Source organism: Myotis lucifugus, unplaced genomic scaffold (assembly GCF_000147115.1).
Source record: "Myotis lucifugus unplaced genomic scaffold, Myoluc2.0 scaffold_96, whole genome shotgun sequence".
In the NCBI taxonomy this organism is placed as follows: domain Eukaryota; kingdom Metazoa; phylum Chordata; class Mammalia; order Chiroptera; family Vespertilionidae; genus Myotis; species Myotis lucifugus.
The window spans coordinates 474105-483996 of NW_005871144.1; the positions used below are offsets into that span (position 1 = coordinate 474105).

The 9892-nt window shown below is 45.0% G+C and overlaps 1 protein-coding gene across 1 annotated transcript in view; it reads right to left on the reverse strand.

The window, feature by feature from the left end:
• MDN1 (midasin AAA ATPase 1) overlaps positions 1-9892 on the reverse strand; it is a 144026-nt gene that overhangs the window by 30425 nt on the left and 103709 nt on the right. The window contains exons 69-79 of the mRNA XM_014458412.2: positions 9763-9884; positions 9034-9180; positions 8080-8189; positions 7172-7245; positions 6485-6683; positions 5019-5178; positions 3925-4071; positions 3255-3381; positions 2124-2229; positions 1560-1675; positions 208-693 (exon numbers count right to left, since the gene is read on the reverse strand). Coding sequence (XP_014313898.1) covers positions 208-693; positions 1560-1675; positions 2124-2229; positions 3255-3381; positions 3925-4071; positions 5019-5178; positions 6485-6683; positions 7172-7245; positions 8080-8189; positions 9034-9180; positions 9763-9884 — 1794 coding nt within the window. The remainder of the gene's footprint in view (positions 1-207; positions 694-1559; positions 1676-2123; positions 2230-3254; positions 3382-3924; positions 4072-5018; positions 5179-6484; positions 6684-7171; positions 7246-8079; positions 8190-9033; positions 9181-9762; positions 9885-9892) is intronic.

Sequence of the window (9892 nt, forward strand, 5' to 3'; positions counted from 1 at the left end):
CGCGCCTCCCTGCCCACACACACACACAGTCCTCCCTCCAACAACTAAAACTCGCTGTATGTGAAACTGCTACACATATGCCACAAAGCACTATGCCTGTCCACTGAAAAACGGAGGACTTAAGCCCTTGCATAATTTTACCCATCACTAAACTCTGAGCAAGTACCCAAGCACACAGAGGAAGAGCAGAGGCATAAGCACACTCACCAAGAATGAAAGAGAGTCTCACAAGACTGCTGCCTAATTCTGTCAACGTCAGCTTTCACTGTTTGAATGGTCTTTAGCATCTCAGTTAATCTCGAAGTTGACTGTTGCCAAAGCTGGTCCTGTTTCCGCATCCGGCAACCGGAGGGCAGCTGATTGCCAGGTACTGGGGATGGATAGCTCAGATCTGATGGGCTGAAGTCCAGCACTGCTCTGGAAAGCTGCCCCGTGGTGAGCTCTGGTCCTTCCGGGCAGAGGGTAGAAGACTGACCCTGTGCCCGGGCATCACCTTGGCTTGGAGCTGACGCTGTGTCGGGGCAGCACTGGAGGAGCCAGGAGAGCTGCTCAAGCAGGATCTGGCTCTGCATGGCCAAGTGCTGCAGCCTCTCTGTCCACTGCTGCACACCGTCCTGGGGCGGGAAGGCCACGGGGTAGAGCAGTGGCCCTGTCAGCCTGCCCTTAATCTCCTGCACACAGCTGAGGAGGTTTCTGTGCAGAGAAAGCCATGGGAAAAACACAAGGCACCTTAAACTCTGTCACCATGTTGTTTTTTAACAGTAAATTCATTCTTTCTAAAGCAAGTATGGGCTTTTTCACATTAAAAAAAAAAGGGGGGGGTGTGGAGGATCCCTCCAATAGGTAAGAAGTCTATTCAAATGCCTTCCAAAGCACCTAGACACATCCCTCAGTCTTTCACAAGCATCAACACTTACTGCTTATCACCTGACCCCTTACAGCCCTCTCACATGCAAGTCACACCACTTTAAAAAAAAAAAATCTAGTAAATGTAATACACTTTGCTCAATAAACCCTATGAGCGAGCAGCAAATACCTAAAATTGAAGTGATTAGTCTGGAAATACTGCCTCTCGACACTCAATAGATGATGACAGACTTCCCAACTGTCCTGACCTTTTAAATATCTATTTCCATTGAGGAGCGCCCATGTATGGCTGAGCACATTGAAACTGTGTGATCCAAAAAGCCCAACAAACTGAAGCAGACTCAGATCTGATTTGTGCTGAGACTGGGAGGTCCTATCCATGAACACAACCCTGTCTCTCAGCCGGCACAGACTGTCAGCCACTGATGCCCTTTCCAGACCCAGTGCAGTTCAGCCATGGTCATATTTACTGTCTGGCGCAGCTCTGAACTCATCTCCCAGGCCCCCTTCTCCTGAGAATATTGTCAGAACCAGGGGGCAGAGGCACATCACCAGAAGCCAGGAGAAACCCTACCTGTCTTTTCAGGCCTCAGATTTCATTTCACAACTGAGGGCAGCACATGCAGCAACCCTGAGCTGACCCACAGAATTCTTGCTAATTCAGGCCACAAACCCAACTAGTCCGCTGTTACCTGAGGAGGATCCACTGCTCAGTCAGCGTGGTCAGGGAGCGCCGCTGTCGGATAAGCATCTTCATCAAATGTGCCGAGAACCCCTTACACCGCTCAATGCTGCCCACGCCCATTTCCTAGCGGGGGAGAAGGAAAGGCGCTGAGGGTACTGCTGGCCAACCCCAGGGGAAGAGCAGTCGATAAGCTTTGGGTGTGCTGCATTCTAGAGGCGTGAGCCACATTGATCTTTCTAAGCACTGCTTCTCAAATTATGCTCCCACAGATCATTGACATTCCACGAATAGAAACTAGGTTTCACACCAAAATTGGGTTATTAGTGGTCTTTTCTCAGTTCATAAAGGAAAAAGATCTGAAGGTGGTATTCTGAATTTGAAGTTTATGTTTAATAATTTTTCTTATGCATTTGGCCCTGTTAGCAAATGTAACAAAATTTATTATAAGATGCTCTCTGATTAGGCACAAAATTACACTGATTTGTATTGTAAGTTTAATGATGTTCTGCCCTGGGATGACAGAGCTGGAGCTCCCTGGGCCCTGGCAATTCTGAGGGGCTACCACTCTAACCTTGACAGGAGCTGCTAGGGCTGCGCTAAGTCTGGCGTGTCGTGCAAGAGAGCGATAAAAATACTTCTGGCACCCATCCCACGAAGACGAGATTTCTGTAAGCAGCCTGAAAAAAAAAAAATTAAAATGTGATTTACTTAATTAAAATCACTTATCCCACCCCAAATCCTAACGATTCAGAGATTGATATATTTAGCCACAACCAAAAGCTGAGAGTCTGAATAGATTTATTTATATGAGGCATTCATGAGTCCTTTATGCAAAGGATGTATCATGTACTTAGCACTGAAAGTATAGTGGGGAGATAAATGATGATGACCATATGATTTCCTTAATGGAAACTTAGTAATTATCTTGGCAGTGGAGGCTAGGTCATAAATCCCAATGCCTAGAAAGGCCAAGCAGATGTCACATGATTAAGGAGAGCCAAGCACAAAAATGATACATGGCAATGACAGCTGACCTCCATGTGGGAGAACAAGGATTGTTAGGGAGCACTGTGAACGGAGAGCATGTGTTCTGTCAAAGGGAGAGAGCCTCTTCTGACCACATGGGAAAGCTAGCCCACCTGGCCAAATTCTCTTAAAAACTGAAAATCAGAATGTTTATGGAAAATCTGTACTGTTTACAATGTTGTGTTGAACTACAATTTAAAGCACCAAGAAGGCTACTAAGCAAACTAAACACAAATGTATGCAATACCCAGTTCATGAAAATCAGCATTTACAACAACCTCGCCATAGTTAACAGAGGCAGCTCTGTCTCAAAGATTCTAGGCTCTCAAATTCAAGAATATATTACAATTTATAAAAGGTTTATATTTGTGAAAGAGCCAAAACTGTGGCTATACTCTCACAGATGTTCACTTGTGCATTCCAATGAAGTAGAGACCTCAGGAAAATCAAAGGACCAAAAGATAATTGAAGAGGCAAATACAAGAAAAGAGAAAGGAAAAAGAAGGGAGAAAATTAACACTTGCTGAATGCTCACCAGGAGCCAGATCCTGAGCCAGGCACTGGTCTAAATGCTATCTTTAGAGCAATGCTAGAAGAGAGGTATTGTTATCCCCTTTGGCAAATGAGGACATGGAGGCTTACATGACTGGCTCCATTTATAATTAAACAAACAAACCTAGAATCTGCCTCCTGAGTGCTGCTGACTATAGACAATGCGCTCCGGAGATCCAACGGGCGAAGATGAAGCATCTCTTGAGGGTTTTTGGAACGGGCCCAGGCAAGACCTTTGCGATACGACAAACCTAGGAAGTAAGTCGCATGTGTTTGAGTAAAGATGCTGAGGAGAGAGTGGATGTGCCCTGCCCCGCTCCTGCCCCTCAATGCCATTGCTGCTCAAAGTCAAGTCCTCGGAACAGCATCGACCAAGCAGCCTACTGGAAAGCAGATGCCCAGGCCCTGCGCCACACCCACCAAAACAGATCTACTTGTGCACCTTAAGATTCCCCGAGTGACTCATACAAGTACTGAAGTTTGAGAAGCACTGCTCTCTAAGCGATGCTGGAAGGGTGGGTGCTGTACAACAAAAGGTGATGAAAATAAAAAACATAATTTCTGAGAAACCTCATTACAAAACTGAAAATATTTGGGAGTCACAGACAGTTCATCACACCATTTTTGTATGAGTGTGACTGGAACTCTTAGAATGGCATTTTAAAACCTTGCCAGCCACCTTCTATTTCTCACTGTCTCCACTGTTTCTAGAAAGTTCCTTCAAATCATCCATGCTGTTTTTCTCCCTAAAAGCTGGTGATTATACTCCATTGGGTTTCAAGTGAGAACCTTACCGGTTTTTGCAAGGTGCTTAAAGAGGTCTGCCAATGCTCGCTGCTTCTGCATGAGAATGTGCTTGGCTTCTGACCGCTGCTTCTCCTTCTCTGCAGAGGGCTCCACCTGTAAGCTCTGCAGCTCCCTCACAGAGGAAATTACTTCACCTGGGGGGAAACAGAAATATGGAAATCCCCAGGCTCATTAATGTGTTAAAAGTACCCAAGACCATGCCCTAGCTGGTTTGGCTCAATGGATAGAGCGTTGGTCTGCGGACTGAAGGGTCCCGGGTTCGATTCCGGCCAAGGGCACATGCCTGGGTTGTGGGCTCGATCCCCAGTGGGGGTGGGGGGTGGGGGGGGTGGGTGCAGGAGGCAGCCAATCAAAGATTCTCTCTCATCATTGATGTTTCTCTCTCTCTCTCCTTCTCCCTTCCTCTCTAAAATCAATAAAATATATTTAAAAAAAAGAAAGAAAGAAAGAAAGAAAGAAAGAAAGAAAGAAAGAAAGAAAGAAAGAAAGAAGGACCAGCCTCACTGACACCGTACACCCTGGGGGAAGTGGTAAAGGGCTGCCAAGAGTCCCAACACCTACTAAATGCTGGAGTCCTCTCCCTAGCCGCTAGTGTTATACTACTGAGCAAATCTTGGTTCTCAAGTCCCTGAGCAAAAGTGCTCAGGGAGATGAAACTGCTACACCGCTCTGAAGTGAAGAAAGCAAGAGGGCTGTGGGTGAATCTTCCTTTTTCTTTAACTTAAGAGACAACATTTTGAGAGGCAGAGACAGATTCCAAACTCTGGGAAATCCATCTCCGTGACCCTCTACTCAGGGCCGCAAACAACAGGATCTGATATAGACAAGGCTGCTATAAAATGGCATAACACCACTAGTTTAGATGTGAGGACAAGAGGAAAATGGAAAGTTTGTGTCATTTCAGCTGGCTCCTATATCTGGGCTCAGCTGGTTTTTAGCCCACTTGTTTATTCAATTAACTACTCAACAGTATTCAAGATGTCAAAAAAGGACATAGGTGACAAATTCCCAGCCCTGCTGGGCCACTGGGAAAAACACGAGAGAGCAAACCCTACCCTCGCCCCTGGCTGCAGGCACCCACCGGTGAACTGATCGAGGCCATCCACTAGGTGAGGGAGGCGGCTTTCCTTCATGAGCGTCAGGCACATCTTCCTCATTCGTTTTGTGAGCTTCGGCAAGCGATACAGAAGCTCACCCTCCGAGGGGAAAGGGGCACCCAGACACTGTTCTGGAACTGTGGCCTACGAGACAGAACATGGTTTGGTCTTCCTGCCAAGAACACAAGGAATAGCACTAACCTGCTCAGGCACTAAATGTAAATGCTTCACCCTCCACACACACCCAGCTCAGCAAATATTAAACTCTCTTCTGAAGTCTCACAGGAATACATGTAGCATCACCGAAATTAAAATAGGCATGAACCGTGGCTATTTAGAAAATGAGATCACAGCAGCAAAGGACCCCACCTCACCTCTGGCAACAACAGTGCCAGCCATAAGAGACTCTGGTTCTCATCTCTGGATGCAGCAGGATGAATATGCATGCTGCCTTTGAAGTGCTGTGCTGCCCAGCAAGGCTACACTGATCTGCCAAATCCTTCTTCTACTGCCATCTCTCCCCGCCCACCACTTCCAGTTCAAATATCAAGAACCCAGATAGTAGATGAAGGAAAAAGCTTTCATCCACAGGGGCATATTTTCATTATTTCCCCCCCTAAGAATCTCTGAAATCCCTGTGTTGTCATTAATAGCATGTCAAAGTTTTAGATCAGCATGACAGAAGCAGTGAGCTGACAAATACAATTAAAAGAAAATACACCTGGCAACCATCTTATCTGTAGAGCCATATCATGGCTATATGCTCAATTTCTATTATGCTTTCTGTACTATTAAAATATTAAAAATAGATTGAAGAACTCCGTTGCTCCCTCTATGGATCCAGGTTGGGAAGTACAGGAAGAAGGCAAAAGTGATTACTCTCTTGAGGCATGCTCCCCTCCCCAAATCCTGGATCTCCCTACAACCAAGGATAGAAAGCAGGAACACACATCCTGTAATAGACCTATTCACTCAAAGTCTCTATGACTATTACATTTTCAGGAATTTTGCAAGCCACCACTTAACTCTTGGTGCTTGAAATTGGCCACGGTGAGAGTATTTACACCATGGTCATCAGCAACCACTATAAACTAGCACATCACTACATACATTCACTCCCGGTGCAGTAGCTTCAGTGTTAGCACCCAAAGGCAGCTCCAATGGCATATTCCTACACTGATGCTTCAAATCTTCTGTCATAGGTAAATGAAATGTTCACAAACAAGCATACTTATTTCTCTTAGGCTAGCATTAAACTTTCAGCACCAGGATCCTGGCTTTTTATCTTATTCTGTAGTGAGGTCAGGCAGACATACAAATGCTAAATACATCCAAAGAGCAAGAATTTAAGGTATTTCCTCACCTAGTTCTAAGAACATTCCTTACACAGAAAGCATAAATCCCATCTGACTGGCCTAGGCATAAGAAACACTATTCCTCAAGCTAGTACCTGCGCAGCTGCTGGCCGGGCTAGCAGAGTCTCCCTCAGAGCCTTGTTCAGATTCTGAATGGGTGATGCTTCACTCGTGGCTGCTTCTGTTGGCTGCGGCAAAAAGTCAGGCTGTTCCTCCTTGTCACTCTCCACCAGGGATGACTGGCAGGGTTCACTGAGGACAGCTTCAAATTTCTTCATGAATTTAAAGAGGGTCCTGGCCCCAGACAATAGCAGAGATGAGGAGGGAAAAATGGATGGAAGTGAGGAAATGTAAAAATAACATCATACTGTGTACACATGTAACTTACCTTTTGTATACAATGAGTTCCATTAGATACTCACAATCATATTTTAAAAGAATAAATATGACAAGTATTGTCATCTCCCTTTTCTAGAAGAAAATAACTAAAGCCAGAGATGGTGGGATCACTTTACTCAAGGTAAAACAGCTGGTGGGTGGAAGAAGATTCAGCCTTTCCACAGCACACAGTCTGCTTCACCTCAAGGCACATCAATCCAGCCTGCAGGTAGACCAGGCTTTGGGTGGTAGGGGATGGTGTTGGAAAGCCACACCAAAACAATCTTGTGTTTTATAATACGTTTAGGCAGCACTAAGTCAGGCCATTATAACAATGTAATCTTGCTACCTACCATTCACAAATTCTGAGCTTTAGTCACCCCCAGCTTTAAAAGATGAATTACCTGTGTGTCTTTTCCACAGATTGTTTAATGGACCAGAAGCTGACATCATTCCACTTGGATATTTTAACAAATTCCTGTAAAATAAATGAAGCTCAAGGGATGGCTTTGTAAACCTGGTATCATTCTGTTTCTTTTAAGATCATCTGTTTGCCAAAGACCAGAGCCCACTCCACCCCAAACACAGGGCTGTCAGTGAACAAAACAAGTCTAAAAAAGGAACCAGTGTTTGTCTCAAAGGAATGAAAAGAACTACTGCTATAATCAAAAGGTCACCTGATATGTACTCTGGCTCATATCAGGGTTGGTTCCACCACCACTGAAAGTATCAAAAAGAGAGTGTCCTCATGCCTGGCCAGTGTGGTCAGTGGTTGAGCATAGACCCATACACCAAGAGGTCACAGGGTTTGATTCCGAGAAGGGCACATGCCTGGCTTGCGGGCTCAATCCCCAGCAGGGGGCATGCCGGAGGCAGCAGATCGATGTTGATGTTTCTCTCTCACTGATGTTTCTATCTATCCCTTCCCCTCTAAAATAATTAAAAACTTAAAAAAAAAAAAAAGAGGGTCCTCATTACCCCGTGGCACCTCATGGCACATGGACAGTGCTCCTCTGAGCTGGAAGATCAGCCTGGTAAGACCAGGGGAGCAAGCACTAACAGACACCTGGGGCAATTCTCTTGAGGAGTCTCTGACGGGCTACTCCATTAGCCCCTCAGGAACTGAGCCAGGTCACAATGGAGCCAATGCCACAGAATGTACATCTTGCCATCCTCCTGGGCAGTTGCAATGCTCTCCTCCATTCCCCAGAGCCCCTGCCTCATTGTTAAACAGATGAAAGAACAGAACTAAATAAAAACAATTTGCTGATTTTACTCTCCCAAGAGTGATCATGACAGCTGTTCATCTTACTTTAAGTTCTTTTTCTAGGGGGGAACGAAGTTCCACAATTTTGGCCTGGACCCGGTCAAAGAATTGCTTGTAATAATGGTACAAATTCCATAGAACACTGCAAAGTGAATCTGGAAGAAATGAAAAGGAAACAAAAACACCACACTTGCTACATGTGCTACTGGCTCCACCTGTGGGGGTCACATTTCAGAGATGTGCCTTCCTCATTACTCTTCAGGTAATAAGTTTACAGTATGTTTCATAGGCTCATCAGGGAGCCTATCTGAATTTAGCAGTTCCCAGAGAGGCAGGCTGTCAACAACTACCCTACCTTTTCATTTCAGCTTGTAGCGAAATTTCTTGTTGCACTTTTTTCTTAAAGATGGTGTACTCAGACATTCTGCTAAATTTAATTTCAAACCCTTTCTCTAAATCTTATTGTAAAGTCAGCAGAAACTGAGCCTGTTTAAAAGGTGGCATATTGAGAGGCTCACCGTGACTGCTCATTCACCTACACTCTATACTCATTTTACAGTGACAGTGTTATCCAAGTTGCTGCAGTCAGGGGAAAGTAACTGACAGTAGGAGTTTTGTGTGCAGGTGCTTGATGAGTGGCAGTGTTCTCACTACATCAGAGAAGCTAACAATGGCCTGGATCAAGCAGAAGCTCAGCAGGACATACCACCGTCTAGACAGAAAGGCATGCCGCCTCAGCATGCCAGTTCGGGCCCGAGCTCTGCACCTGGCAGGTTACCTCTGCCAGAGTTCAGTAGTCAGCGCTTCACTAATAACCAGCCTGTACTTTAATCGAATGTTTATCTCTACATCTCCTGTGAATCACATTAAAGTGAAAGATGACTAAAAGTGTTTAAAACCTGGTATGCAATAAGATACCTGTATCATGAGGAGAATTCAAAGTCTAACCCATTATAACACTGCAGCATAAAAGTAAAGAAAAAAATGGTGTCTCCTTACCTTTTCCTTCAACTTGTGGCATCAGCAAGACATGACAATGGAAAACCAGTAACATCTGAAGGCGTACATGGAATTCTCCCAGTGAGGATCCTTCAATAAATGCTTGTAACGTGCTGACCAGCAACATCAGGGTCATCTGCTTGTCATCTGTAGAGATTCAAAGAGGAAAACATACATGTGCCTGCAACCATCATTCCCTATTCATAACATGTATGCAGTCTCCTAGGGCACCCACTGAGGGATGGCAGTCGAGCAGAGATCACAAGGAAGCTTTGAAGCAAGGATCGCAGCTAAATTCCAAGCTGATTTAGAAACAAGTTGTACTCAGGATGTATTAAATGCACTCCCAGCAAATTATGAAACTGAATTATGAGGTGCTCATTGTAAGTATGAAATGAAACACTTTTAAAGTCAAACACATTAACTGCTACCTACCAAGAAAGCAACATTCATTTTGACTTGTCTCATGGATATAGAGCCTAAGGAAACCTTATGACTAATTCTCTACTCTCGGGAAATAGTCACTTAAACCTCTCTGACTTTTGTCATTAAGAGAAGAAATACACGGCTTTCTTGGCTGACCACTCAGGAATACCATGAGGTCAAATGACGCCTCCCTGTGAAAGCAGTGGCAGGAGGGGACATGGGTGCAGGTAAATCCCACACTGTGCAGCACTCCAGTTCAGCTTGGGCCCTCTGAATAAGCAGGCACTGTCTGACAGGTGTTACCTTCCTGCTCTTCTGTTTGTTCCTGCATGTGCTTCTCAAGCATCTGATAGATGGAGAACCAGTGCTTGGTGGATTTCTCAGTGTGGCGCTTCATGGTATTATCCAAACTCATAGACCAGCAGCTGAAACA